The sequence below is a fragment of the Lepidochelys kempii genome, chromosome 18, assembly GCF_965140265.1.
Source record: "Lepidochelys kempii isolate rLepKem1 chromosome 18, rLepKem1.hap2, whole genome shotgun sequence".
Taxonomy (NCBI): domain Eukaryota; kingdom Metazoa; phylum Chordata; order Testudines; family Cheloniidae; genus Lepidochelys; species Lepidochelys kempii.
The window spans coordinates 18086660-18108143 of NC_133273.1; the positions used below are offsets into that span (position 1 = coordinate 18086660).

A 21484-nucleotide genomic window follows, 5' to 3' on the forward strand; every position below is an offset into this window, starting at 1 on the left:
TGCAAAAAACTATTTTACTGACAAACAGCAAAGGATGGGCTTGGTTTCAGGCGGCTAAATCGATCACCTATTACACAAACATTATCGAAAGGGAAGGCTCGGCTGAAATACATTCACTCGTTGACTTCCCCCCCATCCCACCCCCCCAAAAAATCACAGTGTGCCCCCTGCCCATAAAGCTTGCTGAAGCTTTCACTAGGAGCTGCTCACCCTCCCCTTCACTCAGCGCAGAAACAGCACAGCTCCGAGCCCAACGTCCAGGAGAATACGAAATACAGATGACATTCATTTATGCAAGCGCATCAAAAAGAAAATTAGCCATTATTGCTTTTCAGATCGCAAGAGAGATTATTGCAGGATTAAATCCATAAAAGCATAATCTCTCTCTGTCTCTCAGGAAATACCAACGTAGGCTGAGCCTACTTCTCTCTTTGATGTGTGCAAAATTGTTTTTGGGTGTAGAAAACAGGTCGAACGGGACTACAAATTGAGGGAAGTATTACTTCAAGTTTTGCTACAGTGTCCCCATAGTGGAGCGTTATTAGAACTGCCTTGATCCTGTAAGAGACTCTGCTGCCTTAGTCATTGTGAAGGAAGGGTGCTTAGCACCTCACAGGATTGAGGCCTTTGGGGTGACACTAATCACTCATGGTGCCTGCATCGTTTCTTAGCATAAATCACAGTGCTCTGCTTGAAGAAGGGAACAAAATGAGCGACCACAGTTAAAAATAAATATGGCCATAGAATGGAGGATCGTATGGAAAACATAGCATGTAATACAAATGGGAACGCCTACACACACCAACCCAGGGAGAAATTAACTCACGCTTTTACCCAGACAGAAACAGCAACACGACTGGAATCTTACCAGAACGCAATGAACTGACAGCTCAGCATCACAGCACCTCTTAAACTTCCTTTCCTGCACTCCCCGCTCCTGCCCTAGGTATTGAAACACAAAAACGCCACCCCGGGCATGCATGCATTGCAGCCCCAGCGTTTTCCAATAGCTCGCCTACAGCTCAGAGCCGTTTCCTGGCTCACTGAATCAGACCAGCGGGGTCTGCAGCATCAAGACCGGTCGTGAATGTGTGTTTTCAAAAGTGCCTAAGTCCCATTGACTTTCAGTGAGACTTAAGCTGTGATGGGAGGCCACTGGCATTTGACACCCCAGGTTAATGAGAGCTGCTGTAAGCAGGGTTCGATGAGAGCCTGCCCATCTGATGTCTACACGGCAAGTTGGCTTTTAACTCTGGTTTGCCAACGCTCGTGTAACTCAAGCTGCTCACCTCAGTTAAAAGCCAAGTGGCTGTGTCTTTGCCCCCCCCCCCCTTTTCTTTTGGCCGTGTAGACGTAGCCTCAGCCTGCCCCTGGCACTAGCATGTATTAACAGGAGTGTTGTGTGTAAGACACGGCAGGGATCTGTCCTGCTCTATGGGGTCCTGGCCAGGCCCCAGCTGGTTTCATACTGTCTAGTTTTGAGTGCCATGCTTTAGGAAAGAGGTGGACAAATTGCAGAGGAAAGCAACAAAAATGACAACAGAAAACCTGACCTAGGAGGAGAGGTTAAACAACTGGAGCGCCCTTAGTCCCCCTGAAAAGAGACCTGAGGCTGGACCTGATAGTGGTCTTCAAGCATGTTAACGGCTGTCGTAAAGAGAACTATGAGCATTTGAGCTCATGGCCACTGAAAGTAGGACAAGAAATAATGGGCGTAATCTGCAGCAAGTGCAATTTAGGTCAGCTAGCAGGAAAAGCTTTCGAACTCTTAAGGGCAATTATGCTCTGCAAGGGAGGGTGTGGAAGCCCCATCATTGTAATTAGAGAAACACGTCAGGGAGGCTCTAGGTTTAGTTGAGCCTGCCTGACTGTGGGAGGCTGGACTGGATGTCAGCTCTAGGGCGCTTCCAGCCCTGCATGTCTATGAGTCTATGAAATAGCTGCATAATTTCCTTAGTGTACACAAGGTTTTAAAGCAGCTGCTCCAGAATGCTCTTGACTCCCTCTTCAAGCTCCCATCCTGAAAGCCTCCCCAACATGCCCCCTCACAAAAAACACAGTTAATGCAGAGGCAGCATTGCCTAGTGGATAGAGTACTCAACTGGGCTCAATGTCCCAGCTCTGCCCTTGAGCTGCTGGGGCACTTGGGGCAAGTCACTTCCCTCTGCCTCTCTTTTGCCACCATTTAGGCTCTGAGCTCTTTGAGGGGAGAACTGTCACTTCCTGGCGCAATGGGGCTCTGATTTCTGCTGGGCTGGCCCCCTACTATTTTAGTGTAAGGGAATGAGATCACACCCTTTCCCCCCGAGGGCCAGTGCGACTGAGAAAACGGTGATACCCATGAGATATGGGTCTTGTGCTGGTGCTCAGCCCAGACCTGAATCCCCCATCTGGTTTCTTAACGGATACTTTAGGCATTTCTTTTCCCTCTGTAGTGAAGACTTGTGCATAGAACTAAGGTGTCAAAACCCTCCCTCATATTATATCTAACTCCCCTAGTGCTGTTCTGCAGTAGAGCTCAAAGCACTTTATAAAGGAGGTCAGTATCATCACCCCCATTTCACAGATGGGGAAACTGAGGCACAGGGCAGTGACTGGCTTTGCCCAAGGTCACCCACCAGGACTGGGGTACAGCTGAAAATAAAACCCTGCTTGCCTGAGTGCTCTAACCAATAAGGCACCACATCGCCCTGGTGCAGCACCATTAAACCCATTGCCTGATACTTCTTCCTAACCTATAAGCCGCCAAGCTCAGCAGAAACCAAACCTGATGTCAGGAAGGGTGATGATGATGTCAGAGGGGGAAACTAAACAAAAGGAGTGGATTGGCTTGTCAGGAACAAAGACCTGCCTGTGTCAAGTATGGGTCTTTAAGCCTAAAGAAAGAAGTAAGAGAAAGAAAGCCCAGAACTAGGGATGGGCAGAACTGAGTCTAAATACCATGATCTGCAGGGATTTCATTGAGGAGCTGGGGACTAGTCCATAGATCTGGGCACAGGAGGCTTGACTTTAAAGAGGGGCTGCTGGCAGACTTTGGGGGACGTCAGCAGGCCCGTCTCCTTTGCTAAAGCCCTTACAGGAGCATGCCTCTGTTCTTTATTGAAAGTGGTAGAATCACAGGGCCTCTTGGTCTGAAATTACAGGGGAAAATGTTAGTTCCAATCCCTGCTCTTGAGATCAAATGCAGAGAGACAGTTTTAAGCTCCGTCTGCTCTAAAAATAGCCCCTCCTGAGGCTGCAGAAAATTCCCCTTCTGCCGAAACCTTCTCCAAAGCAGCTGCTTCATGAGCACTAAGCTGCATGCAGCGCTACCCAGGCCCCGTCCCTCTGTAGCTGCCATCACAGGCTACACGCTAATCTTGCTGCCCAGGCTTCCCCATTCCCTAGGACCCACCTGCTCTTTACCCACCCTGAGCCCTGCTTTGCAGACGTTCCTTACTACCTAGGCCCCCCGCTTCTCGCTGTCTGTGGTTTTTAGACTGGATCAGAGGCAAGAGCACAACGAACAAGCCACTATTATTACACTTCAGACAATTAAATGAGGAAAAACACCCCACACAAACATCCAGGCAGAAGCAAAACAGACACGTGCACGGGGAAGGGGGACGCCAGGACAGGAGACGTCACAAACAGCTGAGCTGCAAGCAACAGTAACGGGCTCAACTGGACAACAGAACACTAGCCCACACACTCAGACGGCGGCAGTCAAGGCCAGGGAAGACCAGCACTGGGGATGGGATGGGCCTCGATTCTGCGCCATCAAAACGCTTTGGAATTTCCACCCCGTTAATGCTCATTGGGTTGATACTGGGGGGGGGACCACAGGGGCTCTTAAAAAAACAAACCACCAAAGAACCAGCACTCTTTTACCTAATGCTTCTCTGGAGCTGCCTGGGAGCGCTGCCTCGGCAGAAAAAGTCCGGCGCGGCCATGCCATTAGGAGTGCCTGTAAACCCGGAGGCTAGGCTGGCTGCTGCCGCTCTGCAGGCTTGAATGTCACCATTCGGTTCCCTAGGGCCCAACATTCACGAAGTGCCCAGCTGTAGCACAGGTTTTCCCCTCCTGGGAGTGGGCCCTGGTCCGACCGCTGTTATGTTACACTGGGGGAAATCTGGAGTCGCTCTAGTGATGGTCATGGAACCCCCCACCCCGGGAAACCACTGGGAGAAGCGAATCAGGCCAACAAAGTCATGTGGGTGCAACATACGTAAGAACGGCCCTGGAGGCGGTGAATTCACACCTGTGCAGAGGCTCCACCCAGCAACCTCCGGGCATAAGGGGTGCACCGACCTTTTTGCATAGAGGTGCCTGTGGCCCAGCTGCTTTTTGCTGAATATGCCTGTTGCAAAGTGCATTAAATTCACTGCGTATTGCCACTGCCTGCAGCGGCCGGGAGGGGGGGTGGGGGTCAAACCCTGTGCTGTGAGGATGTGCTCTTTTCCACGGCGTGAGGCTTAGCCAGGTTTGGGCATCACGCCCACAGCCTGCCGTTGCTCAGGGAGGGCTGTGGGGTGAGCGGGGGGGGGGGGGGGGAACTAAACTAGTCTGTGTATGGAAAAGAGGCCAGATGGAAAATGGACACAGCCCCGTGCATGGTGAAGGATTTCGCTTCCTCTGGGCGAGAGGCAGGACCTGGCCTGAAACTCGCACACGGCTGGAGCAGCGTGAGCCATCCCTGGGCACTTTTCATTGGTAAGTGGCGTTGCGCGTGAAACAGCAACACAAAGTCAAAGTGCAGAGCAGAACTACAGTTCTAATGCAGCCTGGCCTGGGATCACCTAGTTCCGCTCACTGCTGTGGCAGGCTCCCTGTGGCAGGCTGATGTAAAGCTCATTTTCTTCCACAGGGCTGCTTTACATATTAAAAAAAATGAAAGGCAGATCCTCGGGCTGTGTACACTGGCATCATAGAATCACAGAGTTAGAAAGTCCCGCCCGGGTCATCTAGTCTAACCCTCTGTCCAGACACAGGATTTGTTGTGTCTAAATCATCCAAGACAGCTTGCTAGCCAATCTCTATTGACGGCAAGGGGCCAGCTCCTCAGCTGAAGTCAATGCCAGTTTACACCAGCTGAGGATTTAGCCCATAAGGCCCAATTCACAAGAGTCATTTCACCCACCCCGGCTGTAACACCCTTTGCCTTGGAAAGGAGCTTCTCTCAACCAAACACTTCCAAGTGCCTACAGCCAGGAAGCCTTAAATGACAAACGCACAAGCACCGATGTGGATCAGCTGGCCACGTATTTTCCAACCAGACAGGAGGTGTGACTACAAGGCCAGATGTGCTATGAAATATCGAAGCTCTGGGTCTGCGTTTTGTTTTCTAAATTAAACTGGTCGCAGACAGAGGAAGCCAATTAAAAATAAGACAAAGAGGGTTTTTGTGTGTGTTGGTTTCTTTTTTCCCCCACCCAGACATTGCAATCAAGACCGAGGCGGGTTCACACAGAATCCAAGAATTCACAGAAGGGACATTCATTTTTCCCGGTACGGTTCAACACGTTTTTTTCCTCTGCCCTTTAAACTCAAGCCCACTAAATACTACAACAGGCCCTCATTAGAAATTAGTGTTATACAGGACTCGCCCTTCAGGTCTTGGGGCCGGCCCCTCGCCCCTTACTCACAGTAGGAGCGGGGAGTCTCCAGGGCCTACTCCCACCTCTGCCACTGACTCACTGGCACAGCCCTTCTCTGTGCCTCAGTTTCCCCTTTGGTCACATGGGGGTGATACATCACTTCCTCCCGGGGGTGCGGTGAACGACTGACAACATTTATATAGCAAGTGGTGGGCCTGATTTTTCCCCTTGCTTATGGGGGATGTAACTCCACTTATCTCCGTGAGTTTTATTCTCCTCTCTTGCCCTGGGAGCAACCCCATCCAAGGCCCTGGCTCCAATTCTCCTCTCATGCTGGTGTAAACACGGAGTGACAGCAGTGAAATCAATGGAGTGACACCAACATAAAACTGGTGCAAGGTGGAGCAGGATCAGCCCTCTTAAAATGCTAAAATCCCATTGGTTGGTGGGTGATTTCTTTGCAGCTTCCTAGGGGGCCTTTGCTTAAGGCAGGGTTCGCTGTAGACCAACAGGAAGAACAATTCATTTGTGTTTGTCTAGAACTTCATTGACCGCAAAAAATAAACAACTAAAAGCCAAAAGAAAAAGGGACACTGCACCTTGGAAACGCGCCAGCACGAGCCCCCATCCAAACCTGCGGCGGCATGAATCATCCTAAGAAAGGAAACATCATGGAGCAAAACAATTTGAAAGGCCTTCTAGCTCTCGACTGATCATCGTTAATGTCTTCTGAGAGCAGATCCCAAGGAGAACAGATTCCAAAAGAGGTACACTGAAGGTGCAGGAGAACTTCAAACAGTGGGGACAGGGATTTGGAAGTATAATGCAAATCTTTCCCCCTCCCCCCCCCCCTTTTTTTTTTTTTTTTACATATCTACAGAAGTCTGACAATAAAACGATGAACACAGTGCAATGTCTTGGCTGCCTTGCAGCCAGAACTGGCTTAGTTGTGCATTCGCGGCGTGCCTCAGAATCACCCCGCCTAGGTAAATAAAATGGTGTCCTCCACTGTCTTCCATGGAGGAGTGAACTCACAGACGCTCCCCTAGAAGCCCAGTTCTAAAATGGCTTTGCAGCCTCTGGAGGGGAAGGCGTTTCTCAGAGGTGTCGGGGGCTGGGATGTCCGTTGTGGTACAGCTTCTGCTTGATGTGCACCATGTTCCCGGTGGCCTCCTCGTGCTGCCTGTGGTGACGTTTCCTGAACTCCTTCAAGTTACAAAATTTCGGAATCCAAGACCAAGAATTGTCTGGCAGGGGAAAGAAAAGAGAAAGAAGTGGTTAGTGGCTGAACGGGCCGTAAGCCATTGGTCAGGGCGGGTCATCCCCGGAGCCGGTGACAGCCTCAGCTGGAGAGCTTTGGCTCAGGTGACAGCAGATGATGCTTTTAGTTCGGGAGGTCTCGGGGTCAGGCCCCCCAGCATGTTGGCCAAGATGGCAACAGTGTGTGAGACATGCTGCGTAACTAGGGGACAGCACATCAGAAAGCAGGGGAGTGTATTTAGGGATAAGAGAAGCTGGCCCTTGAGTTCTAGTCCCGACTCAGCATCTGACCCATTGTGTGGCCTGGCAGCAAGTCGCGTCCTCTCTCCCCATGCCTCAGTTTCTCCATCTGAAAGCTGAGGCTAGTATTAGCGACTTGTATCACAAGAGGGAGTTTCAGAGTAACAGCCGTGTCAGTCTGTATTGGCAAAAAGAAAAGGAGGACTTGTGGCACCTTAGAGACTAACCAATTTATTTGAGCATAAGCTTTCGATGAAGTGAGCTGTAGCTCACAAAAGCTTATGCTCAAATAAATTGGTTAGTCTCTAAGGTGCCACAAGTCCTCCTTTTCTTTTTACAAGAGGGAGTAAAGGTGTATCACAGGTGAGCACTGGCGATCTCCAGTGGGGCAGTCCCAGCCCACCTCTGCCCTGCTCTCCTGAGCCCCCCCATGTCACATGTGTAACCCCTCAGGAGTCTCCCCAAACCCTGTACCCTCTTTGGGTACGGTGGGGGGAAAGATTTGTCCACAAGTGCTCTCAGATCCGTGGATAGCAGGGACTATATAAACAAAACAAGAAGTATTGTTTTAAAGCAAGGAGACTGCACTGCTCGGAGGACCCCATACCATGCTGGTCCTACGTTCTGGAGCAAGGTCCCTGCAGCCACAATGAAAAATTCTGCAGCAGTGGGTCTTTAAAGGTATTAAAGGATGCAATCAGCACCGTGGCCCCTGTATTCATTTTGATATTGACTTCCCTCTTTGGGTCAGTGTCAAAGGCAGTCATGGAGTGTGGGAGATGGACTATTAGCTGAAGAGTTCTGCTAAAATCACTCATCAGTGAAATAGTTGAACTCTCTTGACATTTAAACTATCAGCTGTAGGGTTCAGAGTCAACAGCCATTGAGAGGAATGGGATAGTTTATACTTTTCAAAGCAGCAGTTTCAGGCAGTTTGCAAACTCAGGAAGACAACCCACAAACAATTTACCCTTAGGACGTGTTTTCTTCACAATTGTAAAGCTAGACCTTTTTTCTTTTAAAAAAAATTTGAAAGCCAGGAGCGGAAGTGTGTGTGTGTGTGTGTGTGTGTGTGTGTGTGTGTACACACACGTACGCCTGGGGATACACAGAGGTCTTCCAGGGGGTACATCAACTCACCTAGGTATTTGCCTAGTTTTACAACAGGCTCCATAAAAAGCAGTAGTGAAGTCAGTACAGACTAAAATTTCCTACAGACAAGGACTTGTTCATAGTGCTCTGTAACCTATACACTGAAATGGAAGTACAATATTCATATTCCAATCGCTGTATTTTATCATTCTATGGTGAAAATGAGAAAGTAAACCATTTTTCAGTAACAGCGAGGCTGTGCCACTTTTGCATTTCTAGCTCTGATTTTGTAAGCAAGTAGTTATGAAGTGAGGTGAAACTTGGGGGTACCCAGGACAAATCAGACTCCTGAAAGGGGTATGGTCGTCTGGAAAGACGGGGAGGCATGATTCTAGGAAATAGGATTGGTCTTTAACCAAAACCAGCTCCAGCCCATCTCAGCGAACTCATCTTTTCCCTAAAAAGGACAGATCGCACCATCTCGGAAACCAGCTCACAGGCTGCCAGACAGGAGGTCTTTTCCTTCTAAAAATGCTCTCCAGCCAACCGCAAAGGGAACCCGGAATGCTATTAAAACGAAAGCCGAACATGATGCTTTACATTTCAAAGGCTTTAACTCGGTTTCCTTCTTATTATGGACCTTTAATACAAGGCTTTTAAGTGGTGGGTATGCCATGGTACTAAGCAGGCTGAGGACTCTGTACAGCAAACACTGACCCTCGTTCAAAGCTGTTGATGCTGGATGGCAACAGGGTCCTGTTAACACCTTTCACACTTAAGGGGCCATACATTGCATCTAAATTAATACAACAGTTCTAATCTCAGCCTCTCCCCCTCTTTGGGCAGGTCATTTAGTTGCTTTGTGCCCCAGTTTCCCCTCTGTAAAATGCGGCTCATGGTAATAATTACTCTTGGCTCACGAGTGGACTAATCAGTTGGCAAAATGCGGTGAAGCCGGAAAGCACCACACAACAGCAGCTGGAGATGTTCAGACCTCAGTGTGTCCTTGCACACTGGCTATTAGGAAAACCTTTTTCACTAGGAGGGTGGTGAAACACTGGAATGCGTTGCCTAGGGAGGTGGTGGAATCTCCTTCCTTAGAAGTTTTGAAGGTCAGGCTTGACAAAGCCCTGGCTGGGATGATTTCATTGGGTATAGGTCCTGCTTTTGAGCAGGGGGGTGGACTAGATGACCTCCTGAGGTTCCTTCCAACCCTGATATTCTATGATTCTATGATTCTACGATTCAAACACGGGGTTCATTTCATTTCCTGCTCTGCTACAGCCACTTTATTTCATTTTTAGTTTGCTTTTATTGGGCCATTTTTCTGTAACCCCCGGCCTGCCAGTGACAGAACCCCAGTCCAGCAATGGCTAAGAATTCTCAGCAATGGAGCTGCTTCATTATTCCAAGTGGAGCCAGTCCCCATGCGGGGTTCCCAGTGAAGGTGCCTGCTATGAAAGGCAGCCTGCCTTTCTCTGAAGAACCAACTTCGTCTGTAACCTCCCAGGAGAGCAAAGTGAACAGAGAGAGAACTGCCCCTCTCCACACTCCATTCGACTGAGCTCCCAACAGAAAAAGGCAGGTAGGACTAAAAACACTGTCCACCCGACGTGTGCAGCCTTAGGCGTTGCTGAGTCTCATGCTATTTGGTAATTTTCTTAAAGCCCCAGCGGCTGGAGTCAGGTGACAATCTCAGCTCTCTTTCCTTTTGTTTGAAAGGGGAAGTTTTTCACTTCCCTGGTTACAGAAAAGAGCTTGAAAACGGGACCCCTAAAGGCTCAGAAATCTCAGGTAGATGTTTTAGAAAATCTCATGACTGCAGGGGCCTGACTTGTGATTTTTCTGTTGAATGCTCAGAGTCAGAGATGCTGTTCCAAGGTAGGATAAACTGAGACAAACGCATGCACTGCCTGGCCGAGACGTGACACACTCTGGACACAGCCCTTCCCGGTTCCCAGTGAGGACTCTGGAACAGCCGAAGGACAAGCTGCCCCCACAGGGCCCAATTCAACGCTGCCCTTTTGCATCCCCTATGCTAGCACAAAGGAGTGCAGGGCAGAGGTCAACTCCTTCCCTTGCTAGTACCCCTGGAACACCTCTGGGCACAGCGGGATTCCAGGATGGGCCGATGAAGGCAGAGCGGATGGGGCCTGGGCAGCCCAGAGGGAAGTGGGGTGACTTTTCAGAATCCTTACACAGCACCCCCTGGGGCCATGGAAGTGGGGCTGCTGCTGTGCGAGGATCCCCACCAGCCCCCTCAGCTGATGAACAGTGATGGATCTGGCTCAGAGAATCCATCCCAGGTTTTATTCTAAGCCCTTCTGGGGCTTTGTGAGTCCCATCTAGCTGCACCCCTGCAAACTCCCAGGGGAGACTCTCTGCCCTGCTGGGAAGCCAGGGATTGGCTGCACTGGGGCAGGTCGCAGCTTTGCCTGACTCCCTGCAAGGCGTCAGGGCCAGATTACAGGAGGCCCCAAGCCAAGTCACTTCCAGTGGGACACCCCAGACTAAAGGGGTGCATTCTTGGAGACGAGCCATGTGCAGTTTGTTCAGGGGGGCAATCCACTGAGCAGGGCTCCTGCCTTCTTCCCCAAGCCTTTGCCAGGGGAGCTGTTATTCTGCTTCCAGAAGTTTGGAGGGCTCCTCTTTGCTGCGGGGGTGTCATTCTTTTGTTGTTGGGTTTTGGCTCTGCTTTGGTCCCCGAGCACTTTCCAGAGTAGCTGACCTCACTCAGCTCAAGCTCAGTGGGACAGCCAGGCCGGTGTGCTCCCCAGCTGCCCCCGCACAAACCACCCCTGAAACAGGCCAGGCAGGTTCACATGGAAACACGCCCGCGCACAAACAGCTGTCTGCCTGTGTGCACACGCACGCACGCCCAAACACACACAGCCACCCCAAGCTCACTCACAGCCCCACGGTCACTTGCGTGTGTGCTCACGTGGACATGCCTAGACACACCCGCACGCGTACCGAACCACAGGCACACCCGCCCGGCTGCACAGAGACACACCGACACACAGAGCTAAGCCTGGGAGCATGCACAAATGCTGATTCACCAGACGCCCTGTGGGGGGCACTCACCCTCCCCCACAATGGAGCACAGGCTACCTCTGCATTCAAGAGCTGCCCTCCCTATTGCCAGCATGACAGCTGCACTCTGCACATCCGGCCAAGTGACAAACTGCTGGGGCCCCCTCTGCAGCTTTTACCCAGGAGTGCCCAAAGCGCTGGACGCAGGGTGACCAGACAGCAAGTGTGAAAAATCGGGACAGGGCCGGGGGGGTAATAGGAGCCTATACAAGACAAAGCCCCAAATATCGGGACTGTCCCTATGAAATCGGGACCTCTGGTCACCCTAGCTGGACACCATGGGCTGGCTCCCCTGACGCATCCCAGCTCCACGTCACTGCCTCTAGTGATGGGCGGTTTGAAGGGAAGGTATTTATTTTTCCCAGCGGGGTCCTATTTTCTCCTGAACATCACATCTCTGGCCTGGGAGGCCTAGAGGAGTAGACAGTGCAATTTACTGCCCTAATGAATCACTGGCTATTTAACCCCCTCTAAAGTTTATAGGGCATGTGTACACAGAAAAGCAAAAAGAAGGAATGAAAGAAAAACTGGCTAGATCAAAGAGATAGATGGGCCCTTTCCCCCTTTAAGTTACTAACAGTTGTCTATGAAGACCCTGTTTACAAGGAGTTAAAGATTCCACCCAGTTATTTATACTTCAACCCGACACATAACTAAAGAAATCAGCTCTCAAAGACTGTGATGCTCCAGCTGTCTCTCTCTCTCTCCTCCCATCCACATGCTAACCTGTCTCAGCCCTGCTTAGCTCATGAGATCTGACGATATGATGGCCGCGGGTGGGATGGCTAGAGGGCGGCAGTACGGCCCCATCATTAGCTGTATACCTTAGATCTTGCAGGACCCCTCTGAAAATGAGCCTTCCACTTCAGAACAGACAGCACAGAAGTCTTAAGAGACAGCCCAATTCAGAAATTGCTTGGGCAGGTTGCTGGGGATTTGGAAGCTCTAATGAGAAATTAATATCATTCTGATGGAAGTTTTTAGAAAGAGGCAGACAGTTTCCCTAATTAGAATTTTTTTATAGGTTTGCGCATAAAGCTTTCTTTTAAAAAAAGCAAATTGTAATTTAACAGACCTCAACTGGCATTTAGAGAGTGTAATTTACACAGACACTGATTAGACGATAGGATTTCAAGTCGTTGTATTTATACCTGCTACTGTATTTTCCACTCCATGCATCTGATGAAGTGGGTTCTAGCCCACGAAAGCTTATGCCCAAATAAATTTGTTGGTTTCTAAGGTGCCACAAGGACTCCTCACTGTTTTTGGTGATACAGACTAACACGGCTACCACTCTGAAATAAGTCGCCTTTTGTTATTGTAATGCTGTTTTCTCGGTTTCTTTTCCAGTCACAATACCAGGGAAAGCCTGTGCTGGGAAACCATGGGACTAGAGAAAGAGTGTCTTGAACCTTCCCTCTACACATCTGTGGCTGGCCGCTGCCAGGTTGCTGGATTTGATAGGCCACAGGTTTGATGCAGTGTGGTAACTCCTATGTTCCTATTGCTCCTGCTCTCAGCCCATCCAGTCCCTCCTGACTGCTGCCATTGCCAAGTGGAGATTCCCCAGCATGCACAGCACAAATGACCACATCTGGAACAATGCTGATCAAGACCAGAGGAGGGATGTGTGAGAGAGAATTTCATCGCATCACCACCAGTATACATGGACATTTAATTTCCCCCTGCTGCCAACATCAACTTGCCACTGCAAGTTGATGCCTCGCTGTAAATATATACACAGAAATGTTTACACACGTTTCATCTTTCTATCCAATTCCCAGAATGCCACAAATTTACCCAGCCAAGGTGGGGGAGGGGATATCTTTTATTGGACCGACTTCTGTTGGTGAAAGAGACAGGAAAAGCTCAGTGTAAGCTCAAAAGCTCGTCTCTTTCACCAACAGAAGTCGGTCCAATAAAAGATATTACATCCCCCATCTTGAATCTCTGAGATCCTGTGACCCACATGGCTATACCACTGCATACAACAAATTTACACATGCAAACAATAGGACTTTCCATATACATTTCATTCTCCAGCAAACACTTCTTTGCTCAATCTTGTGTTCACGAGTAAATATCAATTTCCAGCAAATCCCCCCTCATGGTACCATGGATTTTCATGTAAATATTTACAGGTAAAGTTCACTTTTTAATGTAGAGAGCTGAAATTCAGCCAAACAAGCCTCTGACAAATTAGTCAAAAACATACAAACCCTCTGAAAAGAATATTAAAACCCCGCAAGCCCCGAACAACAACAATTCAAACTTCCTTTGATGAGCCAAAAGACTCCAGCAGGGGTGGGGAGCTGGCAGGGAGGCACTTACCATACCGTCGGCTTGTTCTCCAGGCTCGCACAGCATAATGGAGAACTCCATCCATCCACACCAGAAACCAGCTTATACAAAAGCCCAGCAAAAGTCCCAGCATCAGATCAATCTCCTGCTTGGTTACATTGTCAGTCACAAAGTAATTCTCCGAGGAATCCACCACCGATTGATCCCCGTCGTATGGAATAACGTAATGTACATGATGCCTGTTGCAGGGGGGAACATAAAAGGGAGAAGCATCAGCAGATGACAGTAGAAAACAAGCTCCATTCATCAGCCCCTGTGGTGCAGGGGGCAAGTCAAGTGCTTTTTGTTTGCCGCTGCAGTGGGAACAGAAGTGTTTTCACAGCGTTTATTTTTAACGTCACCGGAGGCAGGATTTTAGGGAAGGGGGTCCAGTAGCGTGAGCGCAGGGAATCAGGAACTCATGTTCCCATTCTGAGACTGAACGGCTCCTGGGCAAGTCACTCCCCCACCCACATGCCTCAGTTTCCCTAACTCTCTCATTAGGTTGGCGTGAAATTGAGTAGTCAGTTTTGGAAGATGGAAATCCTTATAATAGGCTAAACGGGCAACCAATGCACCTTTATTCCTGGCAGTAGAGATGCACCTTATTATGCCATGTTGACCCTGTCCACACTAACTTCAGCGCAGTTTATTCATGTAGTGCTGGATGCACAAACGCACCATCACGGTACAGACATCATGCTGATGGGTGCGATAGAAAATCCTAGGCGATGCAAATGATTTTATTGCAGAGCTTACAAAATTTGGTGGTTTCCTTAGAGGCCCAGTTCTGAGTCAAACCATTACGGGAGAATCTCAGCTTTCAGGTATTTTTTTAAAAGTACGTTGCTAGCCACTGTGGCTCCAGGGAAAACTTGAAAACGTGATCTGAGTCCATCCTAGAGGCTCAGGACACTTGAAGGCAAAGAAAAAAAGACTCTAGAATTTTTACTGGGTTGTTGTTGGAGGGTTGTTGTTTTTTTTAATCTCATGATTTTTAAGCCAATCTCACGATTTGTGTTTGGAGTCTGATTTGTGATTTTTGAACACTTGGGCCTTATCCACACACACACACACACCCCTGTACAGTTAAAGCACTAGACCTCCTCTTGCAGGGACACAGATCTGACAGTTCTTGGACCAGCTGTCACAGCCCTGGGTAGCTTGAAAGCTTGTCTCTCTCACCAGCAGAGAGTCAATAAAAGATATTCCCTCACCCACCGTGTCTCTCTTCCCCTGATGGACACTCAAGAGGGTTTGGGTCCCACCACGCTGTACCAGCATGCTCTTAAGCACCAGTTGGTCTGGGCAGACTCCAGCACGGTTTCTTTCGCTGGCCTCTCTGGCACGCTTCCTGGGCACAACCTTCTCTCTCAAAGGGCCAGTGAGAAACCCTTTCTTTAATAATTTCCAGGTCCCGTTATCAGGTGACACCCCCACCCCCACCCGGATCAGCCTCATCAGGTGATCGAAGCTCCCCCACCAGGTGACCCATTGCTTAGCTACCGGCACACCTGGGCAGACCGGTTCTTCTGGGTGGTAGGGTAGCCAATTCTTTCTCCAAGCAGGCTTCCATGTGAACAGAGGACCATGACAGTTTAACGACTCTCTGCTGTTAGCGCTATGTCACTACCCCTTGGGCTTTTAGTCCAACATGGAGGTAAAACGACACCAGAGAAGGCAGACAAGCCCCACACTGAAAATGGAGTGTGCAGTCTGACAGATACACCCAGCGTCAAACAGAATAGAAAGAGTTCTCAGATTGTCACACCAGCCTAGAACTGGCCAGCCGGGAGCACCCTGCCCCAGCACTGGCCCACGGCGAAGGCTCAGAGTCCAGCTAAGCCACTTCCTGCAGCGCAGCACGGAAAAACTTTTCATAGTCTCCCAACCTGCCCAGGCCATGAAATGTGGGACCTCTCAAGATACCTCGTCCCAACAGCCCATCTGCACAGAGGTTGCCCACAGGCCGGTTGGCTCCAGCTGGAGAGCTGTTTTCTGGGACATGGAGCCCTGGGAGCTGGCCCGAGACCCAGCACACTCATCTCACCCCATGCCAACCCATCAGATGGCAATAGCGCCAAGTCCCCACTCAGCTGAGCAGAAGGCTCCAGCCAGAGCCTCCAGACCCCCACAGCCAAGGGGACTGGCCCAGGCTCCAGCCAACAAGAGCCCAGGCAGCCGAGCCAGCAGGGATGCTTCTGTATCAGAGCCGGTGAGACAGGAAGCACAGTGCCGCTCCCTCGAGCGAGGGCTGGCTCCAGGCCCCCAGATCCACCCCACCCCCAACCCCAGGCAGCAGCACCTTCCAGAATTGTGCTCTCCAAGCCACAGAGCGCTCTACCTGCCTTGAGGCGCCACTCGCCCGCATCCCCTCCTCCTGCCCTACCCCATGAGGGGCTCCCCCATTCCTGGCTCTCTCTGCTGCTCCAGAGCAAGCACAGGCATGCTTGGGTTTGGTTGGTGGGTGCGGTGGGATCCCCATATGCTACAGCCTGGCCCCATGAGAGAAAGACTAGAACATGAACTTGCTGAAAGACTAAGGAGCCCAGAGGCTCAGGAGAGTTACATCCAGGAAACTGGGGCAGGGACTGGAGAGAAGAAGCAGCAGGGCAGCCAGGGATGAGCTATGGGAAGACAAGAGACATGCAGACAGGGGGCCTGGGGAGCTCTAGATTCCCCCAATGTTGCTCAATTTCCTCCCGGGGAGGGGACTGCTCTGGCATGGGCTGTCGCTGCTGCTGGCAGCCAGGGAGCCCCGCAAAGCCAGTCAGTGGCTGGGAAGAGTGCTTGGTAACCACCACCAAGTGCCCATCAGCGTCGCAGCAGCCTGCAGCCGACCACTGCAGAATCCTGGTCACTGCCGCCCAGCCAGGGCTGCCAGCGCAGGGCACAGCAGCAGAGCAGGGATGCAGGGGCACAGACACCTGCTCCTCGACCCACCCCCACCAGCATCAGACCCACTGCCCTCCCTCGGGGCCCGTCACCCCAGCCTCGAGCCAATATCCCTGGGGGAAATCAGTCGCTGGAGGCCTCTGAATATGCATGAGGAGAGCAGGCTGCTGCATAATCACGCCTGAGAAACGTCCAAATATTTACACAAACAAACCGCGTCTCAGAGGAACCTTCTGAAAACAGCCGTCAGCTCAGCAATAGCTGAACGGGGGGCCAACCTGCCAGCAGCCCCCGGGGAATGGCGCCAGGGCCCCACAGAGCAGGGGTACCGCCGGGGGCCCGTCTGTTCCCAGGTCCGACCCCAGGGAGCAGCTCCTGAGCTCTTCTTGGGGTGAGAGGCAATGAGCAGTCCAGTTACCCCCCCCGCCGCTGATCAAAGCTGCCACCTCCTTTCAAGGACTCCCTGGTGCTGAGAGGGGGCCCAGACGCAGCCGGGGAAAGAGGCCGCCCCAGCTAGCAGGAACTCTCAAGGTGACCGTGCCTTCCAAGCAACAGGCCCGGCTTACATGTCCGGCTTGCAAGCATCTTTTTCCTCAGCTTTTCATTCCGGCCCCACCAACGCAGCGCGGGAATCTCCCTCGCTGGGCACAAGGGCAACCCCCAAAGGCTGCCAACGCTGGGGAGTGAGGACGTGTGACGGGTCGGGGGTCTCCCTCGTCAAGGAGGCTCCTTTCTGGGCAAACATAAGACTAATGGCTGTTGGGGGTCACTATACCCGTGGCAGGGGCTGGATTAGCTCATGGAGCACTGAGCTCAGCTTTATATCCCTCCTTCCCCCCCCCCCCCCAGAGAAAAACTCTGGGGGGTTCTGTGCCTACTGCCTTGCCGTTGTACCCCCAGCAGTCGGGAATAAGGTCATAGGCTCTATAGGAACTTGTGTCTTTAGACTTGAACGGAAGCAGGATTCCCCTTGGTACACAGAGCCCCATTGAAAATGCAGCTACCTCTGGGGTGGAGCCTGCCTTCCTCTGCCCCCAAGACATCACAGAGACAGCCTACTCAAGGAAAGAGCCACCAGATCATCAATAGCCACCAGAGCCTGGACTTCGGATTTTGTTTCTGGTGGAAACCAGCATTCAGGGCTTCAAGGGACACACACGTGTTCACATGCAGCTGGGGCAAGTACACCTGTACTTAGCTTAGAAATAAATTTGCAGGTGAGAACAGCTGACAGCCTCCCACAAGCTGCTCCAAAGCAGGCATTTCCTTTGCCACCTGAGAGCCACCTAGCCTAGGTCAGAGCCTGCATTCTCCCCAGCACGGTTACTCAGAGGGAAGGCAAGCAGCTGCCTCTTTCACATCCCCTCTGGTATGGGAGAGGCGAGATTCCCAGTGCACCCTGCACTCACTGAGACTCACTCCAAACCTCAACACCACTTGACCAGCAAGAATTCTCTTGTGCAGCCATTGGAAGGAACTCTACCTGCAGGAGGCAGTACTGAGCACTTTCCCCTCTATTTGCATTTTCAGTTCTTCTTCTTCTGTTTCAGCCAAAAATGAGATTTCACCAAGTTCTGAGAGTGCAAACTCAGAGGAGCCTCCACTGTACCTGTTGATAGGGAATCCTCAAAGGCATCTAAACCATAGATTACAACAACATTAGCAGTTATGTTTCTCTTGGGAGAGTCATCCGCAGGGATCCTAAATGCCTTACAGATTACACACACGCCCCGCCCACCTGAAATCACTTCATGCACCACTGAAATGCAGCCACCTCTGGGGTGGAACGCAGCAATTGCTTAACAGCACTCAGCAAAACCACACAACAATTATTATTTGTAATATAATAGCACCTAGGGGGTCCTAATCAGAATCAGGAATCCTCTATGCTAAGCGTTGATCCAATGAAAAGTATAAGGGGCGGGGATTGAAGGAGGCAAAATTGCACCCTGGATTTGAAGTTTAGCAGGATTAATACCTAGCTTCTAAAGTGCCAGAAATCCTAGGTGCCTGGGCCGTCAGTTGTACGTCTCATCTGAAAGACAAGCCATCCAGCACCAGCGCACCCAGAAAGTCAAGCTGCAGTGCCGATTCAGGACACCTTGAATCCCCAGCGCTTGGCCTTTGAATTGTGATTGCTAACACTCAGACAGGTTTTTTAAAACACCGGAGGTTTATCAGAGGAACAGTGTGCCGTGGAGATAACATTGATTACTGCCGCGCACTGGGTTGTGGGGCTGCACAGCACGCACCCTTGCCAGGAACAGTTCTAGAGATACCATCATGTTCCCTTTGTCCGGCACAAAGGGCCAAGTCTCGCTGCTAATTCACAGGTTGGGGGTTTTATTGCAAATTGGCTGGAACCCTGGCAGGGGGAGGGGAACCTGATGAAGTTTCCATTCCAGCCTCAGTTGTCGGGGACTCTGGCGGTATCATTCACGAGACATTGATACGTAAGCGCAGAGCGCTATTAATAAAACAAAGGTCCAGGGGCCCTGCTGAACGAAACGGGAGCTTTAGAAAGGAACGGGACGAGACAGCTCAAGGGGGTGGAGGCTGGAGAACGTCCCCTGCAGATCTGAATCTGGCCCAGGGACCACAGGCTGGTACCGTGTGCTAGATGCGAAGTAAGTCTGGAGAGTCACCTCTGCACTCGCAGGGGGTGGAGGGCATAACAGCTTCTCCTGCCCCTGCTGATCAGGCCCCCAGCACAAATAGGAACAGCTTTGGTGGCGCCCAGCATAACACAGCCCATCGGAGCTCTGGGGAGAGGTTCAGTTTGGCAAATCCCTGCTCTTGACGCATGTCTGGCTCCCACCTGCTGGTGCTGCAAACCTGCAGCCAGTGGTCATCCCTCCAACACCCCTGGGGACAGATTAACACTCCCTCTGTGTGATGGGTTCGCTCACAGAGACTGCCTTGGGACTGTCACCTGATGTGCTGAGATTACCTCTGAGCCCATTTTCCCTGCCAGCTTGGGACTCCAGAACCCTGCCTTGTTGAGCCAGACAGGCTAGCCTGCTGCAACCCAGACTCAGGGTCTGAACCACACCCCCAAAGCTACAGGCTTTAACTAAAAACTGCTCAGTAAGTACTCCTGTCTCCAGCACCCAGACACCCAGCTCCCAATGGGATCCAAACCCCAAATAAATCTGTTTCACTCTGAATAAAGTTTATACAGGGTAAACTCATAAATTGTCCGCTGTCTATAATACTGAGAGAGATATGCACAGCTATTTGCTCTCCCAGGTATTAATCACTTACTCTGGGTTCATTAATAAACAAAAGTGATTTTATTAAGTATAAAAAGTAGGATTTAAGTGGTTCCAAGTAATAACAGACAGAACAAAGTAAGTGACCAAGCAAAATAAAACACGCAAGTCTAAGCCTAACACATTAAGAACCTCTTTACATGTAAAATCTCATCCTCAAATGTTCCAATAAGCTTCTTTCACAGACTAGACTCCTTCCTAGTCTGGGCCCAATCCTTTCCCCTGGTATAGTCCTTGTTAGTTCCAGCTGAGGTGGTAACTCGGGGATTTCTCATGACTGCCCGCCCTTCGTTCTGTTCCACCCCCTTTTATACCTTTGGCACAAGGCGGGAATCCTTTGTCTCTCTCTGGGTTCCCACCCCTCCTTCTAAATGGAAAAGCACCAGGTTTAAGATGGATTCCAGTATCATATGACATGGTCACATGGCCTGTGAGACCCCTAGTCTCCATTCTTCCAAGGCTGGCCCGCATGTACCCAGGAAGGTATGCAAGTAAACAGAGCCATTCACAACCAATTGTCCTAGTCAATGGGAGCCATCAAGATTCCAAGCCACCATCAATGGCCCACACTTTCCATAATTACAATAGGACCTCAGAGTTATGCTACATATTCCTAGTTTTAGATACAAGAATGATACATTCGTACAATAGGATGACCAAACTCAGTAGATTATAAGCATTGTAATGATACCTTACAAGAGACCTTTTGCATAACACGTATTCCAGTTACACTATATTCACACTCATTAGCATATTTCCATGAAAAACATATGGAGTGTAACGTCACACTCTGGGGCCTTTCCGGCACAAGGGGATTGAACTAGTATTTGGAGCCAGTCAGCACGGCCCCCCGAGGAATGGGGCAGCATCCTCTACAGTCTAGAGAAGGGGCTTGGGAGCCAGGACTCCTGTGTTCGGCCACCGACCTGCAGCATGGCCTAGTTTTCCCAAGAGTGGCATCTGAAGTCACCCAGTTCTTAGACGCTGCAAGCACCCAGCCCCCTTGTGGGCTGCCCCAAAGTTTCACAGACCAGACTCACCTGGGACTTGAGAGGGGTTGGATATGGCCAGGCCCACTCCAGGCTCACTGCGGGTGCCCTGTGCCCTGGAGCAGCTCGGCACCGCTCGGCGAGGGGCAGCCAGGAAAGGGGGCTTGCTCAGCAGAGGCTGTGCTTTCGGAGCAGGGCAGCCCAAGGACTCTCTCAGCACTCGCAAAGGCAAAGCTTTTGGGCTGCAAAGCAGGCGCCTCGCCTTCCCCACATCCCGTACAGTGGCAGTGGCTATGTCGGTCTCTCCACATGCCACTTACAGGCATCACTGACATGGCCGCAGCAAAAAAGCCGGGACTGGTGTCAGTTAGCTGCTGGCCCAGTGGCTAGTACAGCCCCGCAGCCATTAAAAAGGAAACTCTCCATGCAGTGGGTGCAGGGCAGGAGCTTTAAGGACCAGGGCAAGGAGCTGGCATTGGACATGGCAAACAAGAGAAAGGTGCTTGGTGAGTGAATCACAGGTGGGGCCAAACTCAGAGCCGGGGGGAAATGGCAGTGCTGGAGGGTGTACGGTACAGGCTGAGGGGCGGGATCGTAGCAGGAGAAGAACCAACAGCAGGGGGTAGGCAGGCTGAAGACATAAGGGAGTCAGGCCCCCCCCTCCCAACCTTCTGCTGCGAGATGCCTCCCTTGGCAAGAGCACCTCCCAACACCAGCATCTGCGCAT

At 50.9% G+C, this 21484-nt stretch overlaps 1 protein-coding gene across 3 annotated transcripts in view; it reads right to left on the reverse strand.

Annotated features, from left to right (window-relative positions):
- TMEM240 (transmembrane protein 240) overlaps positions 1-21484 on the reverse strand; it is a 35178-nt gene continuing 13694 nt past the window's right edge. For all 3 annotated transcript variants that reach the window (XM_073317046.1, XM_073317044.1, XM_073317047.1), the window contains exons 4-5: positions 13593-13801; positions 1-6823 (exon numbers count right to left, since the gene is read on the reverse strand). In XM_073317046.1, the coding sequence (XP_073173147.1) occupies positions 6675-6823; positions 13593-13801 (358 nt within the window). In that variant the 3' untranslated portion in view covers positions 1-6674. The remainder of the gene's footprint in view (positions 6824-13592; positions 13802-21484) is intronic.